Source organism: Chanos chanos, chromosome 2 (genome assembly GCF_902362185.1).
Source record: "Chanos chanos chromosome 2, fChaCha1.1, whole genome shotgun sequence".
Taxonomy (NCBI): Eukaryota; Metazoa; Chordata; class Actinopteri; order Gonorynchiformes; family Chanidae; genus Chanos; species Chanos chanos.
In genome coordinates this window covers 55,612,545-55,636,184 of record NC_044496.1, presented here as the reverse complement: position 1 = coordinate 55,636,184, position 23,640 = coordinate 55,612,545, and the positions used below count along the sequence as shown (strand labels likewise).

General features: G+C 40.8%; 2 protein-coding genes across 2 annotated transcripts; both read right to left on the bottom strand.

Annotated features, from left to right (window-relative positions):
- Positions 1-1,183: 1,183 nt before the first annotated feature.
- sparc (secreted protein, acidic, cysteine-rich (osteonectin)) lies at positions 1,184-12,129 on the bottom strand. The gene is made up of 10 exons (XM_030794417.1): positions 12,056-12,129; positions 6,292-6,356; positions 5,993-6,037; positions 5,274-5,361; positions 4,604-4,725; positions 4,171-4,291; positions 3,321-3,454; positions 2,649-2,797; positions 2,157-2,305; positions 1,184-2,017 (listed from the first exon to the last, which is right to left on the bottom strand). The coding sequence occupies exons 2-10, from the start codon at positions 6,346-6,348 to the stop codon at positions 1,989-1,991; spliced, it is 894 nt and encodes a 297-aa protein (XP_030650277.1). The 5' UTR covers positions 6,349-6,356; positions 12,056-12,129; the 3' UTR covers positions 1,184-1,988.
- Positions 12,130-20,463: 8,334 nt separating this feature from the next.
- On the bottom strand, positions 20,464-21,952 carry atox1 (antioxidant 1 copper chaperone). The gene is made up of 4 exons (XM_030766347.1): positions 21,839-21,952; positions 21,560-21,632; positions 21,141-21,284; positions 20,464-20,815 (listed from the first exon to the last, which is right to left on the bottom strand). Exons 1-3 carry the CDS (start codon positions 21,842-21,844, stop codon positions 21,160-21,162), a joined length of 204 nt encoding a protein of 67 aa, XP_030622207.1. The 5' UTR covers positions 21,845-21,952; the 3' UTR covers positions 20,464-20,815; positions 21,141-21,159.
- Positions 21,953-23,640: the final 1,688 nt, after the last annotated feature.

Here is a 23,640-nt window from a genome sequence, read left to right as displayed (position 1 = left end):
GTACGGTCTTTGAAAATAGGATCTTTTTTTCCCCATATCTTCTACTTCTTCTTCTTCTTCTTCTTCCTCCCCCTCCTCTTCCTCCTTGATAATGTTAAATAAAATTGATAAGGTAGACCAGTGCACTTCTATCCCATTCGCCCCAGTGTTTTCTCAAAGAGGAATTTGAAGGAATATTTCTACACAAACCATGCATTTCATTCTACAGAATCCAAACACACACGCGCGCGCACGCGCACAGAGAGAGAGAGAGAGATATTAAAGAATATAAGGCATTACACATGAATGTTTGCGATACACTCTTGGTTCTGATTAAACAGCTTGACAGGAAATTAGACTAAAGTCACAAAATCAACATAAAAAAAAAAAAATGTGGTAAACATGTTGTTGTTAATATTTCGTCGTTCAGACTTCTCTGTGCATCCCGTAGTAACTCTGGAGGCTCTCATTCAGGTCTTTGAGGTTTAAAAATAATCTTATAAATATAGGGTCCAAAAATATTTTCTTATGCCAGTGTGTACAGGAGGTGGCTTACGTAAATGACCAACCCGGCCACACGAAAATGGGAAACATGTGTGCTCCAGAACTGAGGAGGTTTTCTGACCCTTCAGACTACCGTATTGCCCACAAACTAAAGGTTTTTGAATTGATTTTTTTTTTCTAATGCCTGCGTATGAAACGTCATTTTTCTCAATTCCCCCGTTATCGCTCGTCGTCATTTTATGTTTCAAAAAGACCATCAAAATGTATTTTTTACACTATGTGATTCATACGTGCATCTTCATCCTTCATCCTGTCAAAGATGATCATGACGAAACTCAAAACATGTACGTAAGTTAGAAACTTCAGAGGTAGTTCTGTAAAAGTATGAAAAAGAATTGAGAGGGTTCCGTATGTTCTTTTGTACATCAGAAGAGCACGACTTGCTTCATTAACGTAATGAACTCTTAATGGTCTGTTATATGTCATTTGTTTATTTCATTCTTGTACAGATCAAGTGGTAGTGGTGTATGTGCATGAATCTTTTTTTTTTTTTTTAATATTACCATTTATTTCTATTGTATATCATTTGAAACCAGAATGTAAAGTGTCGAGAGGTTGAAAACCAAATAGAACTATACTGGGGGTAAAATGAGAGAAAAATGGAGAGATGCATGCAGAGTTTGGGTTTGTAAATTTCAGTAGCTTTTATTCATGTAAAGATTTTCAATAATGCTCACATTGTGGCAAATACTGAATATGTAAGTGAACATGTTAGAGTCGAAAAAAAATTCTCATCCTGCGAGATTCTTTCCCTCATCGAGTTCAAATAATATTTCCTTTTATTGTTCAAATGTTAATACACTCAGTGTTTTCTTCTTATTTGTTACATGAAATGACAGGCAAATAAAAACAAACTCTCAGTACAGGGCTCAAATTTAAAGAGGCTTTTTTTCCATGTCTAACTAAAGTTATCGAATAAAACAAAGAGGGGACCCACCACCAAAGAGTGCAACACTAAACATTTTTTTTAAAGCAAGCAAAGTGAGCATTTATTTGAAAATTTTATTTTGTTTTTACATGTTTTGTGTCCTTGTGAAAATCCCAACTGACATTAAATTCAAGCCCTGATTCTTTTAAAAAATATATTTATCCTTTTTTTTTTCTTTGTAACTCCATCTTCAAAAGCTTTCCAACACACAAAGTCTAGCGTGTCCTTTGCCACCTCCTAGCACAGATTAACCTCTTCTCTCCATAACCTCTTCAACTGGCCTCCCTTTTTTGCACAAAGAAGGTTTAAAAAAAAGAAAAAAAAACAGAATTGGAAGCATTCAGTCACTTTTTCTGACGATAAGTGTGAACTGCGTATATTTTCTTAACATTTCAAATCCTAGTGGTATATGTGCTTTGTTAGAAACTGCAATTAGCACCATTGCTGTGATTTTAATTTAAAGGTTAGCACCGTAGCCCAATCATAACTAGGGGGTGTCAAGAGAAAGAAACTTGGCTTAGATGACAAGGTCCTTGTCGACGTCCTCTGAAAACAGAACAACAAAAAAAAAACAAAACAACCGTTAGCCAAGACATGCTCCACATGCGTTTCCTTTTCAAACTTTTTTATGACTTATGAATCGTCTCAGACGATGCTCGGTTGGATAACTGTGTAAAACACTCACGGTCTTTGATGCCGAAGCAGCTGGCCCACTCCTCCAGGGCGATGTATTTGTCGTTGTCAGCGTCACACTGCTCAAAGAAGTTGGTGGTGCAGTGCTCCATTGGGATGAGGGGAGCGCGCAGTGGGGCCAGCTCGGTGTGGGACAGGAACCTGGGCCACCACACAAACATACACCCTCAATTACATGGGTCTATATGTGTGTATGTATATGTATGCATATGTGTGTGTATGTATATATATATATACAAAAAGCACAAACCTCAAAAAAGCAAAAGCCACTAAAAATGGTTTAATTTGCATGAAAGCACAATGTTAAGTGTGCTAAAAACAGAGGTGCTGCCTGCACTTAACCAGAGTTAAAAAAAATATGTTGGTTTCTGCTTTGTGCATAAACAGGAAAAAAAACAGTATGCTTTACAAGTCATGTGAAGGCACTTGATGTGGAAGCAGAAAACAACAGTCATGAATGGAACTCTTTGAAGAGATCACGTACCCGTCGACGGGGTGCTGATCCAGCTGGCCGAACTGCCAGTGCACGGGGAAGATGTACATGTTGTAGTTCTTCTCAAAGTCCAGGGCCAGCAGGTCCAGAGAGTGGTCTCCAGCCTGCAGTCTCTTCTCATTCTCGTAGATCTTCTTCACCTGTGAGGCAAACACGGTGGTATTGAGTTTGTAACCGAATGCAGACAAAACCCTCTGACACAACAGCGCAATGTGAACTAAACATACTGATACTTTTTTGACCCATTCTTTGTACTAGGTATCATTAATAACTATGTGGTTATGTAATAACACCAAATGGAGGTATGTAACTTTGGTTGGGGTGGTTTTGTTAGACTGCACTCCAGCATCAATAGCAAGAGACAGAGCACCAGGTACAACTCACACAGGAGTTCCGGTGTGTCGCTTGGGTTAATGCACAGGTACACAGGATTCCAAATGTAAAGTGATGGGGTTTTTTCTCAGCTAACCTAACTTTAATCGAGGTATTGTTTACTTTTATTCGACATTTTTTATGGTCAATAAAAACCTCTCTATGAAAAAAGTCTCTTATAGTCAGAACTGTTTAACTTTCGATGCTCTTTCCTATATTTAGTGACTATAATATATAGGCATAAGGGTGGGAGGAGTTCTATGCGTAACCATGGCGATCATTTATACTCACCCTGAGTTTCTGCTTCTCGGTGAGCAGGTTGTTGTCCTCGTCGCGCTCGTACAGGGTGACCAGAACGTTCTTCAGCCAGTCCCGCATGCGCAGGGGGAACTCCTTCAGCTCGCTCTCCAGGCAGGCGGGGATTACTGTGTGTCACAAACATTTCATTCACGCTGTAATTTATAAGTCTGGCCCAAGTTCATGTGTTACAATAGTACATCATACCACTGCAGTAAAACCCCTTTTTGAATCGATGATAAACAGACATCTACCTACGTAAGTGTACTGTTAGGACATCTAGCTACGTAAGTGTACTGCTAGTGTAGTAGTAGATAGTTTATTGAATCGATTTTTAGTTCGACTTTCTGTTTGTGTCATTTGACCTACCCAGCCCTCTGGCTACTTACTATAAACTACATATAACCGACATGCGCTAACGCAGCTCTGTTGCGATAGCATTTTGTTTTGTTGACGCTGTGAGGCAGACTGTCGTTCTGGGACATTTCAGATAGAAAATGAACCCCATCCAAACTATGTTAGCCTTAAATACCCAAGATACTGATAGACAGACAGAGGATGAGAGAGTGACGGAATGGGGATTCTTCCCGCCTTGTGGAGAGGCATTACGCTGGCTAGTCGGAGCCTGTTCCCTACTGTCTAGTCTTGCAGGGGCTCGTCAGGAAGGCGCCCTGGCTGAAGCTCACGCGGCACTATTAAAGCTTCCACCGGTTTTGGACTCGGTGTCCTTTACATTCTGAGTGGCTTAAACGCTGGGTCTTCTCCAAGAGTAAACATCCGAGACATTCTGTTGATATTGATTTTCCCCACAAGGCAGGATTCTCCAGCATGAGCATGCACTCACATTTGCAAGGTCCAATGTAGTCCAGGTGCAGTTTGTGGCCCTTCTTGGTACCCTCCAAAGCACACTTGGTGGCAAAGAAGTGGCAGGAGGAGTCATAGGTCTTGTTGTCAGTGCCACAGACCTGTAAAACAAAAGAATGCGCCCATGAAAAGCCATGCCACACAACAATGGTACAATATTATTTGCCAAGCTTTATCAAAGAGTATTGTATGTGTATGTGTGCAATTTCAGGAGTGGACATTTCACTGATGAACTAAATATGTATGTTAATCAAAAGTTATATGTATCCAAACTCCCGTGCCTAAAATGCAAAATTGTACTATCTTTTGTGGTCTCAAGCTGGATGTTATATTTCAACGAGCTGAAAGGGAAGAGGTCTGTGCAGCTTGTGTTGGTCTACTGAGAGAACTGAACAGAAAGCAAAAACACTCACGTGCTCGAACTCTCCGACTGGAGCTGGACATGTGAGAGGATCCTGGCACACACACATGGGAGCGTTGCTGTCATCCACCTCACACACTTTTCCCTTCTTGCAGTGATGGTTCAGACAGGGATCTGTGGATAGAGGAACAAGGAGAACAAAGCTTTAAAAATGCACCAAAACCTCAAAATTTTAGTTTTTGGGGGGGGGTTTTTTGGCTTTCGTTGTTTTGCTTTTGTACTGTCTCCAGAATTTTTTTGACAAATTCTGTGGTTGGATGATATTCTGCTGTTATAATTGAGATATGGTGTGGTTTGCGAACACGTCATGTGGCTACATGACTGGTACCTCATCTGGGTGTTTTAATGCCACAGCAGGGTAGAACACATAATTATAGCTGTCTACTTTTAACTTCAATACAGTCTGTCATTAAATGCTCATGTTCTCTCTGTCTGATCTGCTCAGTCGCTCACAACGCTACCACTGCCCAGGGGCTCTAAACACGATTTGCATCCTAGATAACTTCATCTATGGTAATAAATCTCTTCACGGAAGAAAACTTAAGCATCTAAAGGCTTCATCCAACTTCTAAATGGTAAATTGTCTGTGAAGAAAGTTAGAAAATGTATAATGACGTGTACGTAAAACTTTTGTTGATATTTTTATGATCTGTGCTACTCACTCTCAGCAATAACATCCTCCACGACTTCGATGGCCTCATCAAACTCGCCCGTCTCCACCTGGACTGGGTTGGTACCCACTTCCGTGGCCTGGTCCATTAAAAGAAACAATAAAAAGTCGTGTACAAACAGGGCCTGGGCGGCCTGGGATTTAACATCACCCCTGTAGTTTCTTTGCTCCCTGTGTTCAGAGATGGCAAAAGTAAAAGTACTCCAAGTAGAGTTAAAGTGACAACCGTTTTTGTAAAATGTAAGTGAATGACTATTTTAATCTTACTTAAGTATCTTTCAGGAGGGATATTTTAACTCTACCTAATTTTTTTTTAGCAAAAGTACTTCTACTTTTACTTTTGCCATCTCTGCCTGTATTTGCTCAACTCTAAGCAGCAGCTGTCAGATGATCACTTTAAACAAAACGTGTGGTAGAAGTTAACAGCCTACTGTATATGTTTGACAGGGTAAGCCAAGAACTTTGTCTCCATGCCCAATAATGACCAACATCTGTGCACATATTTTGGAAGGTTATGAAACATAATGGCTTATATCCATCTATGTTTTCAAACTGATGTGGATTTGAGTTCTCTTTGGAACTGGAACAGGAAGCTGCATATGTGAGCAAGAAGAGTCATCTGCTCAGAATTAGGGGACATTTTTGGCCACTGAGAGACATCAAACCGCAGTATTTCAACAGTCATCTTTATTTTGATGAAATGATACTTGCCTCCTCAAAAACGGGCTCCTCCCCAACAATAAGCTCTTCCTCAGTCTGTCAAAATAAAAATGAAAACGAAAACGAAATTGAAATCACAGCAGTTTTCAGCGGTAAAGAATGTTGCGAGTATTTGCGAGTCGCGATTTTCATTCTCTTGTCTCACGAAGGTAAAGAAGAGAGGGGAGGGAACCCGAAGCATCATTAGAGAAAGTGGTTTATTAGATTAATTAAATACTCCCCTAACACCCTCCCACACCCTCCCACACACACACATACACTGGCTCACAGACAGGAAGTAGATAACCTACTGGAGCAGACAGGGCTTTGCCAGCTAGGCACAGCAGGAAGATGATCCACACCCTCATGTTGGGATCTGGAAAGACAAAAAAAAATTACAGGGAAACATTTCACTCATACATCTCATATGAATGACAAAAAAAAAAAAAAAACCACTATAAGCAACACACATCACACCATCAAATCCACATTCACGTGCTCAAAACCCAAGACGTTTACCCTGAACTCAGAGTAAACACCATATTGCTGGATTACTACCCAAGGCCACTGTTTTAAACCTGTCAAAAAAAAAGGTGTGAGATACAGACAGACAGAGCTCGGGCACATGAGCAGACATGCCGTTACAAAGGTCGATTAGGCATTCTCTTCCATTCCAAGCACTGTAAGCCTGACAGCAGAGAGGGATCAATACTACACAGGTTTACATGTGGGATGTCATGCTATGCTACATCACCTCACTTGCAGTGGTTCTGTAAGTAGCTTGGCTGAGGCTAGTTGATTTTGTAGGCTTTGACTTCCACCCTGGAGACTGGTTCTGTGTGTTCATCTGTCAGATGACTCAAACCCCACAGAAGCTAAAGCTAGTGCTGCACGGTACTGCTCACAATCCATATCTTCAGGGAAACCAGACACACAGCATCTGAATGTGATAAGAGCTCTGAGTAACTTTGTTCTTCCCTCTCTCTCTCTCTCTCTCTCTCTCTCTCTGTGTGTGAGAGAGAGCTCAGAGGAAGAGGGTTTGATGTGATGTAGTCTCCTTATGAAGCTGCTTTTTCCCGCAGGTCGATAAGAGCCTTCAGTTGTTGGCCACACTCAAGTGTCTTTTCTCTCTTCCTCTCCTCTCTATTCTACTTAGGTTTTTTTTTTATCTCTGTACCAAAGACGTCTCTGTCATTCTCTATAAACACTCAGACGTAATGTGTTCAAAGGGGCTGAGAGAGACGGCTGCTGCTGGGTTGATGCTGTCAGTCACACAGTTGTACATGCACTAAAGGACATCAGAGATCAAAGCTCGTCCAATTCAATATCCTGAGAAATCCATGCAGAAGGGCTAGCGAAGTAGCTTTTACACACTGCAATTCCTAAACAATTCCCACTCGTTTCACGGAAGAAACACAAACAAAGCCGTCTTTTCAGTGGGAGCATTCATTCGCAAGCACCCACCAACTGCAGTCTCATCAATGTTAAAAGAACTCTAATAGAGTTTAATTGACTTATAGTGTTTATATTGTCCTGTACTCAATCATTGCAGGACAGTACGAACACTCATAAGAGTTACAGAAACACGGATAAATTTACTTATAGTGCTCTATAAAAATACAGAGGCTGTGGTAAAGGGTAAGACACATTCTTATGAAATGTTCCCTTTGGGAAAGGCCTTCTGTGTTTGGCATCAGATTATATTTTCCTCTGCTCATGCTGTAAAGGGTGATGTTATGCATCGTTGAATTTTGAAGAGGGATTATGACGCGTTGTCGGAGAACTCATAATTGGCTGTGCAATAATGGACTTTTAGGAATTTATGGGCTCCTTGAAACTGCTGAACCACTCACAATTTGCTCACCAACTACATGGCAGCTCCTTTGGATAACAGCAAGGGTGCAAGGAATTCCTAAACCTCCGCTTAAGGCATATTAAGACTGAACTGACTTAGATCAACGTTATGTCCTTGAGTATGTCAGAGTACTGTTTCCATGTCTGGCCAAGTTCAGACTTTAGGCTTTGCACATGTGCATGGCTAGTGATTGAGCAGAAGAGGAATTAGAAGAGGAGTCTGCACTAGATGCTGTTTTTAGTGAAGAATCACTTTGAGTAGAGGAGCAAAAAAGGGGGAAAAAAATCGCATCTGCCAAAGCCATTAAAAAAAAAAAAAAGATCCATTTCTGTTGGGAACGCTGAAATGGTTTAAAGTGATGATTTAAAACAAAAAACAACATTTTGTGCCTTGACTAATAATTTTGTAATTTAAACACTTGTTGCCGTGCCGATGTGGCATGACTGTGTTCTTCTCCTGCGGCTGGAGGATGTGAACACAGCAGCAGCAACAGCTGCCAGACTGGCCGGGGACATCGTCCTGACAACCATGCCAAGCCCCGCCAGCTCCCTTTCCCCTTCAGCCTGTTTTCATTGGCCGAGGAAGAAAAAAAAACAACCACCAAAATCAAGAGCTGAAGTCAGCTGGCCGGTGTCTGATGGACTTGGACGTGGAAAAATACAGAGGACCTGGCAGATGTTGCAAACGTTGACATCCTCAGACGTGGCACACAAGGAATCTTCTTTCTCATCCGTGAGGCAAAAAAAAAAAAAAAAAATTCGAAGGTGTTATTTCACTGGGAACTTTGGAAAAGCTGTTTAAACTGTCTCTGGTTAAAGGACCTGTGGGCCTTGGAAGCACACTCTGGCCTTTTCCACACCATCTCCCTCCCCCTTTTTTTTCTCTTTTTTTGTATATTCACATTTTGCTTATTATGTCAAACGAAGCAAAAGTCAATCAGTTAAGAAGACTGACTGACATTAGAGCGAAAACAAGTTGTTTAATTTGGAAGGTTGTGCTCATAATCAAACAGTGCTGAAATGAGGGGAAGTGAGTCTCATAAAGGATGCCTTTAAGATGCAGTATTTGATTTAGAGGTTGGTTAGGTAAGCAAGCTTTAGGGTGTAAACTAAGGAACACAGGAGCCCACTGCTCGCCATTTTCAAAGAGGCTTTTTTTCCCCCCAGAAAGGAGTCAGGATTAGGGGATCCTTTCTGCTTGTCAGGAGTGACACAACAGGTGGCAGAAAAGTCTGGAATAAGAAGAGAGCGCGACTCTGTGAAAAAGCTGTGTCATTCTGTCAAAGTGACAGCGTCAGTGAAAATATGCTCTCTGTCCTCTTTGTAAATTTGGTTAAATTATAAATAGATAATTAAATGAAAATGTCCTTAAATGTCAGACACTGTGTTGATATTTGCTGTAGTCCAGTGGTTCACACGGTGTCCAAACCCCCTCAATAAAAGCTGGTGGTTATAAACAGAGCCAAGGCGATCCTGGCCCCAGAGGAAGGCAGATGGGGTTGATTTATGGGGCAGGAAGCCTCTGAGCGTCAAAACCAAACTCCTCCACACAGCCACCTGTCCACTACTGGGCAATTACTGCCTCGCATCTGTGCAGTGTTTAGCAGTAAGCAGAAAAACAGCTTTCGTTCTCACTCAAAACTGCAATGAAAGATAATGTAGGGAAACAAGGCGTCAACCCACTGACATGCAAACTAAAATGATACTAACTGATCAAAAAACAAACAAACAAAAACATAATAATTGGAAAACTTCTTTGTCGTCCTATGAATGTGGTGACTTTAATTTCTGCACATATGCAAACTTGACAAATACTTGGAACCTTGATGAGTGTCGTTCAAACGTCACACGTTTCTATGTCAGGCTGGACCGGAACGTTTCCTCATGCTGTTGTTTAGGATTTAGTTTGTAACAACCAAACCTCAGCCTTTCAAAGGATCAAAACAAGCAGGTACGACGGGGGTCACATGCTGTCATTTGATCCCTTGCACAAAAGACTGCTCCTGATACACATGGGCTATTCATACCGGGGGGGGGGGGGGGCGCCGAGCCAGACAAAAGTGAGTCAGAAGAAAGCAATTGAGCGGAGGAATCCGTGAAACCTGAGCTTACGGCCATCTGACCTTTGGACGTCGCCTCCTCCAACCCCTCCTGCTCTGTTCGAAATTTAAACCCCACAGTTAATTTTCTGCAAGCTACGTTTTGCTCTTCCTCAGGTTTTTTCCAAAGGGTGTAATAACTGTCGCGTGCACGTATAAGGTCCATGAATGCAAACTAAGTGGAAAACAAACGTTTTGACTGTGAAAAGAATGCTTAAACTACGCTATGGCACATGGTGAAAAAAAGAGGCTAGTCGGGGAAACAGCTTAGAAGAGGATTGACACAAATCCATACTGTGTGATTTGTTAAATATGTTTACTTTCTACTGATTGTTCTGTCCTCACATAGAATACAGAAACTACACTACAGTCTGTCTGTCTATCTATCTATCTATCTATCTATCTATCTATCTATCTATCTATCTATCTATCTATCTATCTATCTATCTATCTATCTATCTATCTAATTACTCATTTTTATTCATTTTTCATTTCCATTTTTGACATCAGAGATTCGGTTTTCAGTTTAGCTCCACCAGTCATTCGGTCACCAAGGAACTGAGCGGATGCATCAGTGCGACTTTATATTTTATGCCACGTGACTGGCTTGGATCACAGGTCTCTCTTGCCTCAAGGGAATGATAAATCAAACCTCTCTCTCTCTATCTCTCTATCTCTCTCTCTCTCTCTTTTCTCTGTCTGTTTCTGCTTCTCTCTCTCTCTCTGCGCTCCTGAAGCCCACTCTCTTCGCACTGTGCAAGTCATAAAGGTAGACGGTGAGATGTTTACCAATGTGGCAGTCGGTACCTCTGTCGCATGTTAAGAGCAAACTTAACATTTCGATTCACAAGTCAGTGTCACCCAATTGGAGGGAGCTGATGCCATCTGGGCAAGAGCACAGTTCTGTTCAAGATTAGTCTGTTTTTAAAGGTGCCTTTCAGTTCACAAATTGCTATGGTCCTCTTGTATCCTTAGCTCTTACAAAACAGTATTTTCTTAAGCACTGAAAGCCTCATAGTCTTTATTTTACATAGAGGCCTCTCCCATACAGATGCAAAACCAGATTAAAACTGTTACCCTTCACCAAGGCTCTGAAACGTCTTTAACTGGATTTCAGTAAGCCTTGTTTGTTACCCTCTGGAATCTCAAATCTGTACCAAACCCTAGAATTACTAAGATGTTTATGGAAATATGAGTCTCATTACCCAGTCTGAGTCACCTTAATATATATTTTCTTTGACATATCGCCGAGTTTTTTCCTCTTAAGACCAGGAAATGTTTTTTTTTTTTACAGCCCGACTACGCCTATGTAAATCAGAGCAGCAGCAGATTTGACAGCTGCAATGCAAAGTAGTTTGCACCTCTTATTTGTGAAGAGAACAGACATCTGTACTATACTAACACACCAACCAGCAGCTGGTGGATATCGCCATAGAAACGTGCATTCCTTTAGATGGGAGTAATTGAGAAGGGGAGGGGTCTGTTTGAGAATGGACGCTCTCAGGCTTTGTAGCCCTCTTTTCCACCCCCCCCCCACCCCCCACACACACATCCCCCGCCCCCGTCTTTCTCTCCGTTCACCCCTCCTGTTGCCTATGTGGCACACAATGCATGAACATTGTGGCGCTCAAGAGAAAAAAAAAATAGAGTGTTATGGTAAATGCCTGTGCTGTTATCTGCTGCTTCTGACGAGCAATCTGTTTTTGTGCCTCTTTCGTCTGGGTCTCAGTGTCTTTTGTGACTAGAGGAATAAAGATGTTTCCATTGTCCAATAAAAAAAAAGAAAAAAAAAACCCACCTGCAGTCCACAAGAATATGACAGACATAGTAAAATAATGAACATTCTGTCTAGCTTTGGTTAAGATTGAGTAAATTCATTAATTAATTCTTTTCTAAAACCAAGTTAAAGTGAAACGATTCTCTTTTTTTTTTTTTTTTAAAAAAAGTCTTTTGTATGAGAGATCTTTGTGAACATCCTTGGAAAACAAAGAATCCAAAGTGTAGACCAAAAAGACATTTTCAGATACTTGTTTCAAGTGGAAAAACCTGGCTTTGATCGTTCCAGACAGCTCTGTACAAAGATTTTGCTAACGGTAGAGGATGGAACAGGCACATCTCTTACCTTCTGTTTGCCACACAGTGAAGCCAAAGGAGAAGTCAGCTGGTGCGGAGGTCTGTATCTATCTAACAGCAACACAAGTTCACACAGAAGACATTTGCAGTGGGCAGGTCCGCTCAACCTCCCCCCACCCCTCTCCTGTTCCCTTTTGGGTGGGACGTCCCAGAGTTAACTCTATATGCCTCACAAAACAAGGTCTGGACTGAGACTGGAATGGTTTCTTCTCTCTCTCCTTCTCTCTCTCTCTCTCTCTCTCTCTCTCTCCTTCTCTGATGTGGTGTCTTTTTAGATCATTTCTATAAGATTTGGTCTAACTTGCAGTCGAGTATTTTTTCCTCTTGTTGGTCACAGGATTCGGAAAGAAAACTCATAGAGATCATAGAGAGTTAAAAAGGACGTTAAACCCCCCCCCCGAAAAACCCAGTAATGCTATGGAAACTCTGATTTACCTGATGATATAAGAGGGTTATTTCAGTAAAGAGTTAACTGCTGTCTATGACCTGAACAAACACAAGACAAGTCTGTTTCTGAAGTGTGATATTTGTACAGTCTATAGCGTGTCACATGCAGACATGTTCATAGCTTCAGGTCAGGTTTTTTTTTTTGTAGCCCTTAGTAAAATGTCAAGCCGTGCAAAAATCACGCATGTTTAGGCAAGCTGTTTTATCAGGCTCTTTTCTGTAAAAGGTCGGCCACATCAGAACACACCCAAGCCTGCCTCACGATATAAAGTAAAAAAAAAATTACCTAAACGACACTGAAAACTAAACGACACTGAAAGCACTTTTGATTTTCTGTTGACGGGGGGCCATTTATTGAGAAATATAACCAGTGTGAACATTCTAGATTGTTAATTGCTTGATAACTGCGAAGTAACTGGCTATGATTTTCATTGTCATCACAAATTTTTTGAACACTGTGTGGAGCCCACATCCATTGAATTTCCAACAGCCGTTTGTCCACGTCAGACTTGCTTTGTCTGTGAACTCATGAAGCCCATGACTCATCCAAACTCTACGCAAATCCGCACAACAACTTGAAAAGAAAAGAAAAAAAAAAGAACAACAGTTAAAAAAAGAACAAATGAAGGTTATCGAATATGCAGACAAATGAATCCAACATGAATTCAACAGGACTCTTCCACACAGGCTTGGGATACAGTGAGATGTGTTCAGTGATAGTGTCCTGTCGCTCAACATTGAGAAAACCTATTCTAAAGTGTTAAGGTGAAGGAAAATGTGATGTTAAGAAAGAGACTTTGCGTGCGACCAGAGTCTGATGTGAAGTTTAAAATGTGGCACATACTTCACCTCTGGCATGAACGATATTAAAAAGAGAATGTGAAATGGTTGGATCCTATACAGACTTCAGGCCAGATTGAAATTCCATTGGTCAGTCTTAGTGTACTGGATATTTCCTCTTTTTTTTTTCTCTCTGGTCCCTGGGCCACAGAGAGAACAACAGACTAAAATAAACATCTCAGCCACTTCAGAGACGTCTCAAGCAGCCTGCCCATGTGATACGCGGTACGGATTGCCTCTCGGAGATTGACTGGTAATGTCTGTTCTTCCAGAGAGCGTGCATGCAGACAAGTAAAGAGAGAAACATCTGGATGAGACAAGGCTGGGAAAAAAAAAAAAACCCCAGCTGCTATGCGACGTGGCATTTTCCATTCTGGCTGCCGCCGACACTTCGAGTCAGACTCAGAGCAGGGCTGTGGAGGCTATGTAATTACGCTGAGTTTCAGAGTCTGCAGACGTGGCGCTGTCTCTGGAAGAGAACAAGCCCTCACAGAATCACAGGTAGCCTGGAAATTACCGTCTAATTACAATTAGAAGCCTTGTGTACCTGCTGCCTTCTAGAGAGCACAAACGAGGGGCGGTGAGTTTTTGGCTCCGATTCTGTTCTGATGCTCCCGACCAGGCGGGAGGCCAATTTAGGTTTGCCTCCCAAAACGTCCGGAAGAAAAAACAAACAAAACAACAACAAAAAAAAAAAGGATTGGAAATGAATCGAAATTAAATCCGTGCATATAAAAAAGATGGAAGGTTTACAGGAAATAAATTGCTTTTCACTCCATTCATTTACTGAATCCATTTCCTTAATTTACTGAATTTATTTTCAATTTGAAATGAACATTTAAAAAAAAAAAAGAAAAAAAGAACGCTCAGTATAGAAAAAAAAGAAATAAACCAATGAAATTCCATCTCCTGAAATAAAGCCAATATTTCGATTAAAACGTCCTGTATTTGTTTCAAAATTCATTACATCACTCAAGTATGGTTGATGATCTGTTTAGAGGTAATTCCTTCCCTTGGTTACGGGAAATACCTCTGGTTGGGGGGGTGAAAATAGTTTGACTCTGCATCATCCAAGAGACAGGAAGGTTTTTTCAGCACCTCTTCCTCAATAAAGTTCCATTGGCACATAAAAGCTTCACATCCTAAGCGGCATAAGGCCTCTTTTCAGCCTGGGTTCCTGTTTTGGCTCCACATTAGCTCTGTACACACCAAATCCTGCAACAGCAAATAACATCAGCACTCGGACTGGAATAAATTATAACTTTATTTCTGACTTAAGAGATGGATTTACAGTTCATAGACACATAAACAGAGCAATGATGCCATGTCTCTTTTCGATTAACCAGCAAAAAGTTTGCTTGTCAGTCTTTTCTGTTATCATTCAAAGCTAATACACGGTCGTTTTTCAATTTAACCCCCCTTGAGAGTTTCCAGATATATCACACAGTTTGCTTTTAGAGTTCATTACCGAAGAGAAGTGGGATATCTAAGCAGGGACAACAGAACACGTTTGTCTGTGGTTGCGATAGAAAAGTTTACCTCATTCAAGTAAAACTACATCAGAGTTAGCCGTTAGCATTAGCACAGCTGGCTGTATAACGTGACAGTCAGTGACCACACAAGAGCGGAAAAGATGATTCACGGAGAGAGGAGGACGTCTCCAGACAGCCCTCTCCGAAATCCCTCTAATGCTGTTTACCAGGAGCAGCACCTGACCTCATTATCCTGCATGTGGGGAGGAGGGAGAGATTATTGTCTCATTAAAAGGAACTCAGTCTGCAGTGGAGGCCATGTTTGCAAAAAAAAAAAAAAAAATTAAACAACAACAACAACAATGAAAAAGGCTCCTTAAGCAGGATGTATGTTTTCAAAAGAAATGGCCCATCCTTCCTTTCCTTACAGTGAGAATGCCTGAAACAACATTACAAAGAACCCATCCAGGAAACACACCAAGATAGACGGACAGCCGTAGAGCTACACTGGCACATGAATGGTGAGGGTGAACGAAGGGGACTATACGTTTTCAGCAGTTCAGTTCAGTGGTATATTTCCGTTCAGTCGGGTTAAAAGCAAAGTGAAATTTCTCGCAGGCAGTGAAAAAAAAAAACCAGACAAAAAAAAAACAAAAAAACACTCAGTCTGCCTGCAGTGGGATGATCCAGGCACTGTGGTGCAGACGTGTGTCAGGCCTGAAGCACAGCACACACTGCCTGTACACGCTGTTCTGGCCACAGCCCTGTGAGGACCCAGACATGAAACAGAGATGAGCCAAATGTGAAGGACATTTCAGGCAAACTTTGTACAAATCACATTTTGGTTCACGTTTAAGGAATTAAATTACAAAGCGCCGCATTTGAATTGCATTACTGATACAGTGTAGTTTTCATAGTTACGGATAAATGAAGTTTGAGTCATAGAATTTGTGGCAGGGCTGAAGCTGAATTGGCATGCATGTTGGGAGGGGGGGTGGTGGATTAAGTTCTGGGTTTATGACTGGAAAAAAAGATTAGATTACAGCGGGAAAAAATATTAGGCACATGGACAAGAGATGAGCTAGTTTGCTGTGAATTTTTAAAAAAAAAGAGAAAAAGAAAAAAAAAAAAAACTTGATATGGATGTAACCTTGCTTGTAGAACTGAAACCAAAGAGGACAAATCCTGAAACAAAAAGCAGAATTTTGATCAGACTGATTGACAGTGACACTAACATATGTGTTAAATAACCTACACCATCATGCCCTTGGGTTACAATCTCAGTAATTTCATCTTGAGACATGCAATAACAGAATAATATTACATATTTCCATTATTTGAGATGATATGGTGGAGAAACTGACTATCAACAATCTCCAATACGGCAGTGCAGTCATTTTGCAGGTTTAAAGCTGATTTCTCATTGTTTTCTAGTAATCTTAGTAATCTTAGTCATGAACTGTTATTTTAAAACATGATTCGGGTAGTTATGGCAGATTCGTATGTTTCTGTGTCTGTGGTCATTTGGTTCTGTGTGTCTTTAGGAAAGCTAAACGTATTTCCTTTACACGTCTTTTGCAGAGTTCAAGGGAGAATCTTGGTCAAGAGTCGTATCATGTAATCAGTACTAGACTATCAGTCTGATATGGAGTTCAGTGGAGCTCTGTCTTTTTTTTGTTTTGGGTTTTTTTTTGTTTTGTTTTGTTTTTTGGGAAAGCTCTTTTTTTTGGGCGGGGGGGGGGGGGGGGGGGGGGGGGGGGGTCAGCTTGCATGGTCTTTCTTGTCTCTACTTGCATGGAATGCCAGTCTGGTAAATGTCTTGTACGCTTTGTGCACTTAAAAAAAAAAAAAAAAGCAGCTCTTTTTTTTTGCCTCTTAGCAGTAGTTTCACCTGTGCATTTTTTCATCTTGTTTGCACTAGATTTCAGCAGGACGCTGGCAAAATCAGTCTTTTCACGGGAAAAAACTTTCTAAACAGCGAACCGGCAATCTCAGATTTCCCACTGTCTTTTATTCAAACCTAATTTAACACACCCAGCACAAATTCTGACCTGGCGGCACAGCCCAGATAAAATGATTAGCTACGACATCATCCTCATTCAAAAACCATGTCAAACTGTAACTACTGCTACTACCAGCCCAGGTCATTTTCATGTAAGTAACAAGTAAGGATACTGTTCTTCTCAAAGCAGTTGCTTATCAGAGGCTGTTAACTGGTTGGTTGGGAAATAACTGAATCATTTAATCAGCGTATATATATAAAAAGAGGACAACAGAAGTTGCATGTCCTGAGCATGCTAAAGATGTGGCCTTATTAGGTCTGGTTGGTCCAGTGGTTGATGAGTCAGCTCAGTTTGTATTTGAGTTGGAGTTTAATATGGGCGTCCAAGCACTTTTCACGTGTTCTCTCTAGATTTTCAGACGTTTACATGAGAGACACTGAACCTTGATCCTGATGCCGTGGTGGTAGACGGTACGATGGTACTATGAGGGTGTCTGAAAGAAGCCAGGGTGTGTTATGCTTTGTCTGCGTGTGTCTGCCCTGGCCTTTTCAAGGATCCAGCGCTGAAAAGGTGGTAGTCTAAACAAGCAATTCTGGGTTGTGTTGAGCTATGTAGCCTTCACTATCTGTTCCCATCTATCTATCTGCCACACATACACACACGGTCATCCATTTTTCTATTCCGCACGCTTTTCGGTCCGCTGGCCCTTTTCTAAGACACAAAACATTCTATTTGCTGGCTGGATTCTTGTCCATTTTTATTTGTGACCAAATTCAGGTTGACATTTTGGGCAAAGGGAGCTCCCAGGACACAGTTTCTGTCAAAGTACTTTCACACCCTTAAAAGAGCAGAGAAAGGCTTTACCAATGCCCGACAGACTTTTTTTTTTTTTTGTTTTTTTTTTGTGCGTGTTGTTTTGTTTTGTTTTGTTTGAAGATGCATATGCCTCGACGTGTTAAAGCCAAAGCATGCCAAACGCAAAATGGCATTCAGTACTTTTTATTTCATTCAGACTCAGATCTCTGAGCTGCACTGCACTGAACGCCCGTCTCAGCCAACGGCCAAACTTCACAATCAGTTCATCAGATTTAAACGTCTGAACACGTCAGATCTTTTCTCATTTATTCAAACAGAAAATGAAAATTGCAGCCAGCTTACGTGTGAACTGAGGCCCACCTGCGACACTACTGATTCAAGTTTCCTTTAATCGTTACGGCTCATTCTACACCTTTACGAGAGTAAAATTCTTAGGTTTCGGGCTCTTTGACAGTTGCAGCGACAACAGTAATAAATAACAATAGAATAGCAAAAAAAAAAAATTAATTAAGGAGACATAATATTAATAGTTTTAAGTGTGTACAAGATACAAAGAGACTGGACTATTGGACTATTGTATTATGCAATGACACCACTTATGACCTGAAGCTTGTTTCACCAAACTGTTTTGCCCTTGCACCACAACCAAACAGAGAATAGAACACCTCCACACCTCTGTTTTCTCGATAGAATAATCTAAAATAAGGTTAACATCACCAAATCTGCACATGCATTAAGGGTATTTGCGTGTCAGAATGAAACTCAAACAAACATCATGATTTCCAGTCCTGTTAAATGCTGTTTGGTTAAACAAGGTGTGAAGGGGACAAAAAAACCTCTGGATATGTGTTTGTCCTGGGTAATCAGAGCGTGCGCAGTCCATTGCTTGACTTGCACCCAATCATCCTCACCTGTCAACGTACAGACATACCAAATGGAATTGTTTTATTGCATTTCACCAAGACCACAACCTTCTGCTCACTCAGAGGACAGAGAGATGTAAGCCAAACTCATTAACTGATTTAAAAAAAAAAAACAAACAAACAAAAAAAAACATCTTTGGGCCTGTCTTAATATCCTGAATTTGGCTAGAGCATTCTTAGGGACTGCTTTCATACTGGTTGATACTGGTAACTGCTTTAACAGGGATTCATTATGATGAAAATGCTACGCTTCATCCGTAACATGGACCCTTTGTTTCGGAAAAACGGTAGGACCGTAGGGAAAAAGATCAGGAATATGGATGACAGCAATGAAGTCTGTGGGGTCTCTGTTTTTCCTCTGTGGCATGAAATGGCCGACAGAACCAGCGAGGGGGTCTCTTTTGCTTTACTGACGCCCCTTTGGCCGAACGTCATTTTGTGTCTCCCTTTTTGTGTTTGAGACATTCCATCCTAAAAAAGCCAACAGAGAATCCACTGTATCTTGATACTGCCGGCAGTATCTTTGAGTGTTTTTGTATTCGGACTTCCTTGACTTCCAACAAGCATTTCAAAAGTAAAAAAGCAAACATGACAAGCTGCATGCTTTTGACAGTGTATAGTCTATGCAACACCAGCTTTAACCAAGAGGACAGAGGTGCCTATTGTAGCAGCTCTGTACCTTAACATCTTTTCAGTGAAGAAGATTATGTGAGAAACGCCTGCAGCTAACACTAGACATCTGAGTTTCAGGTGTGAATAATAGATAAAATGTATTGCAAGACATACAGTTAAATAATTTAGTTTCATTAACATGAACATTGGCATCAATGCTTACAGATTTGCAGCATGCTTAAGCTGTGTGATGCAATAAGCTTCCCTTTCTTTGTACATGTTTTGATGTGATACATGTACAGAATTCTAATATAGATATAGATGTGACCACTCCATGTTTTCCAGATCTACCTGACGCAGAAATGTCTCCAAAATCTATTCTACATGCATCACAGTCTGAGCTTACGTCACTTGAACTGCATTTTGTGTTAACGCTCTGACTGTGTCCAGCGCTGTTCATCCCTGAGATGGGATTCAGGCTGTGTTCACTGCATTCGTTGTCTGTACCGCCCTTCTGTATGCTTCTGTAGTGTCGGTGGCTTCAGGTTGAGACATATCTTTCAGGGAGTTTTAGTTTAATTTCCATGACGGGTTCATTCATACACGCGCATATTCTAAATTTTTAATCTCGGTAATTTGGACCGAGTCAGTGTTTCTACCCACACTGAAAAAAAGCAGATTATATGGGCTTGTACTCTGAGCAATTAACAGGGTTTTGTCTGGAGTAGTGTCTCATCATTTTAAATTGTATTCTTTGGAAGGTCTATGATTAAAATGTTTCTCCCTCATGTGGTATGAAAAGTGTCAGAGAAAATCAGTGTTCATTTCTTCATATTTCAAGCAGTTTACTGGGCAGTCAGACCTTACCAGACCATATGAATGCTAAGGGTTTCAAATCAAAGCACAGGAAAACACTGCCCCCTTCTGGCAGGTAAAGGGTACTTGAAAAATGATTCACCATTTCACACTATGAAGTATTCTAAAGGGGCTTAACGGTTGCTAGCCTGTCAAGTGATGTTCTGACCCTTCTCCTCACATTTAGACTTTAGACCCAGTTCATGTATTAATGTGTAACAGATGCTATAAAAGCAGTAGCCTTCGGGTTCCCACCTGAGAAAAGGTTATAAATGTTGTTTTTTTAATAATCTGCTGTGCTATTCCTTTTCTTATTTTTATTGAGTGTCTCCTCAGGTCTGGTGCTGTCAGCATGTTTTGACTGATTTTGTGTGTGTGTGTGTGTGTGTGTGTGTGCGCGTGCGTGTTTAAATAAATGAATAAAAACCATGCAGATGACGAATCTTTAATTTTTTTTTGTTTCAAAATTCGGTAAAGGCAAACATAATTACGACTATACAGGTCTAACAAGTGTTCGATTAACTTGTCTTCTTTGCAAAAAGCATTCTTCTAAGAAAAAGAAAAAGTTTAGGCGACACACTGATTATAGGGGGTGAATAATTATGACACCAATTTACGTTCATATCTCATTTAAAGGAGACGTTTACACTCGGACAGTGAAACAAAACAACAAATCCTTCCAGTGGTCCCCGAAGACATGGCACAGTTAGTTTCTCTTCTAAAGTGTTGTGGAAACCAGAGAACAGCCTCCTCCATCTGTCCAGCTAGCAGCAGCCATAGCCTGTTAAACAAACAAACAGATGTCAATAGGGAAGTAAAGCAAAAGCGCTAGTGAAAAGTGCTGATGTGTCTCACTGTGCTATACTTCAGCTCCGACGCTCCGTAGGTAAGTGTTACAGAGGAGTTCTAAATGATTACTGCAGATCAAAATGGACTCGATGTAATTCAGTAGCAAGGAAAACTTATACAAGTCTAAATGTGTCTTATCGTAGCATGTAGGAAATTTAGAGACACTGATCATACAAAAGTAATCTTTCATTGTCCCCTACATACCTTTAGCTGTCAGATATGTGTGTGTGTGTGTGTGTGTGTGTGTGTGTATCTACCTTTTAGTTACACTAAACATTATTTTGGACCAATGTAGTTGACCGTTTTCCCAGTCTTCTTCAATGTTTCCAGAAGAACATCAGTGTCCTTGTCAGACTCTATAAATACCTTCTTGTTAGGCAGATCAATGTCAAATTTGACATCTATTGAAGAGAGACAGAGAGGGAGAGGGAGAGAGAGAGAGAGAGAGAGAATTCAAAACTCAGAGGTGATGTAATAATAGATCAATCCGTAAATATGCATTTCATAGAACACTACAGATAAAGGCAATACGTTCCCGCAATGTAATTATTCCCACTTATATCACCTCATTACAAAACAAGAAGAGACTAATTGGTACAAATGTCCTCAATTAATCGAGGCGTTTATCTATGATTCGATGGATTATCAGCAAAAAAAAAAAAAAAAGTCAACTTGCCCAGTTTTTTAAGGACGCGGGTGACTGCACCAGAACAACCCTCGCATGTCATATCAACGAAAAATTCGTGCGTCTGTGGAAGAAAACACAACATTGTTCCACTGTGTACCGAGGCTTGTGTTTAAATGAAATATTTAGGTAGCTAGCTCCTAGCTAGCTAGCTAAATATTTCATTTACTGTACTCCCTTGCTAGCTGTGTAAATAACTTGCCGGTAAAGCACAGACAAGGCCTTAGAATGCTTCATGGACAATTTTATAGTTTAAGATGTAATCCTTACCGTCATGATCCAACGACTTTTCGCCGACGACTACTGTATATATCTAGGATAGTTCACCACACGTTATTATCTACACTAAAAACCACTGACACGACTGTGACGATTCCAAAGCTCTGCGCTCAACCAGGGTAGCTGATGACGATTGAGTGGTTTAAGGGATTGTCTGCAAGTTATAGAAACGTTCCTGACTTGTTTGGGCTTGAATTTACATTCACATTTGGCTCGTGTTGACATCTTCGCCGACAGCAAAAATAGTTGTTTTTCCTGTGTAATTTCTTTCTGATCTTTTGTTTTGTCTTTTGTTTTGTTTTGTGGATTTTGATTGATGCCTTGGTGACGCTCCCTAATGATCAAATAACTTTCAGTTTCTCCCTAATTTTCTGAACTACTTATGGGTGCAACCTGAACTGCAACTGAATCAAACAGTAGGCCTACACACATCTGAATTCGAGGGATCATTATTACAGAATCCGTCGCGTGAGGAAGACAACAGCGGCGTTGTTTTGAAGAGCTACAACCGAAATCGCGGCAACAATTGTAACGTCATGCAACACAGCAATGTTCTGTTGTAGTGCAGTTCGTAGTGCGAATTGCCCTTCTTTCATACTTTCATCTGAGGCACATACTAGAATTAATCACACGCCGACTTAAATATCAAAGGGTAGAACAGGAGTGTCATCGATACCGGCCTTTTTTATCGATGCCAAGTAAACGAACTGTCGGCGCTATCAGCTGACCGGTGTTGAGTCGATCATGTGATCAAATGCTACTCTGTGTAGGAAGCGCGAGTCAACATCCTGTTAGTGACAGTGTATGGGAGTGGATTCGGTGAGGTGCTTAGAAACCGAAATTTTAAAAGGTGTCAGTATGTCGTCCAGCTGCAGAATACACATCGTCCGGAGCTTTCTCTAGTCCACTTATACACAGCGTCCTGGAAACAGCTGCCGTGCTTACGGTAAGTAAACAGAATCTCACTGAATGAATCCAAGTGGCTAACTGTTATGTGCTCTCTCAGTAAATAGATGGAGTACTGTACCTCTGTACTCGCCAACCTCAGTTGAGCTAAAGGGAAATATTACTGATTATTCAGAGTGGTTGGAAGTCGTAACCGGTTTCAACGAGGTAGTAAAGTGAAACTGTAATTTTTCAAGATTTTTAAAGACATTTTCAGCACTCGAGAATTATTCGGGGGCAGGACGGCTGCTGTTGCATCTATTTACTGTTTTGTACTTAGATTGAATCAGATAAAATGAAACTGTGTGATAAAGCGGTAATGAGATTATGCCCGAGTAACCCACCTTGTGGGGTTGAGTGAGAGAGGACCATGGGCGCCCGCCTAGAAACACAGTATTTATTTCATGGTTCAGTTGTAGGTGAATGCGATTTTAGCAAAAAAAAAATGTTTAGTCAAAAATCCTTTGAATTAATGAGCACGTTATTATAACTGACTATAAACCCTTGCAGTTCTACCTAACTCGCTGAGGGCCTTGTGACTATGATCAATATGGAATGTCTGTTATTTTTTTTTTTCTTCTCAATGTGAATATGCTTAGTATGGTGTAAAGCTATATTTTGCAAGGTAGCCTTTTGAAGAAGTAACGCAGCTTCCCCAACGTCAGTGCTTCAAACGCTTCTCCTCCGATGTTCTATGAAACCTCTGTCACGTCAGTCAAACAAATAAATAATAAAAGTTCAAGAAAATCGTGTTTGCTATTAATGGAGCTTTTAATGCAGTCAGATATAAGATGCTTCAGTAATCACCTTCAAAATATCCAAACTAGTAGGCTACTGCATCGCCACCC

What these genes read in the sequence shown, in the direction of transcription:
- atox1 (XM_030766347.1), bottom strand. An exon ending in CCGCGTCCTTAAAAAACTGG is followed by an intron (nt 21,285 to 21,559) that starts GCAAGTTGACTT and finishes TCTCTTCAATAG; the next exon opens with ATGTCAAATTTGACATTGAT.
- sparc (XM_030794417.1), bottom strand. Translation starts at nt 6,348, where the DNA reads ATGAGGGTGTGGATCATCTTCCTGCTGTGCCTAGCTGGCAAAGCCCTG. An exon ending in AGGAGCCCGTTTTTGAGGAG is followed by an intron (nt 5,362 to 5,992) that starts GCAAGTATCATT and finishes TTAATGGACCAG; the next exon opens with GCCACGGAAGTGGGTACCAA. An exon ending in CAGTCGGAGAGTTCGAGCAC is followed by an intron (nt 4,292 to 4,603) that starts GTGAGTGTTTTT and finishes TTTGTTTTACAG; the next exon opens with GTCTGTGGCACTGACAACAA.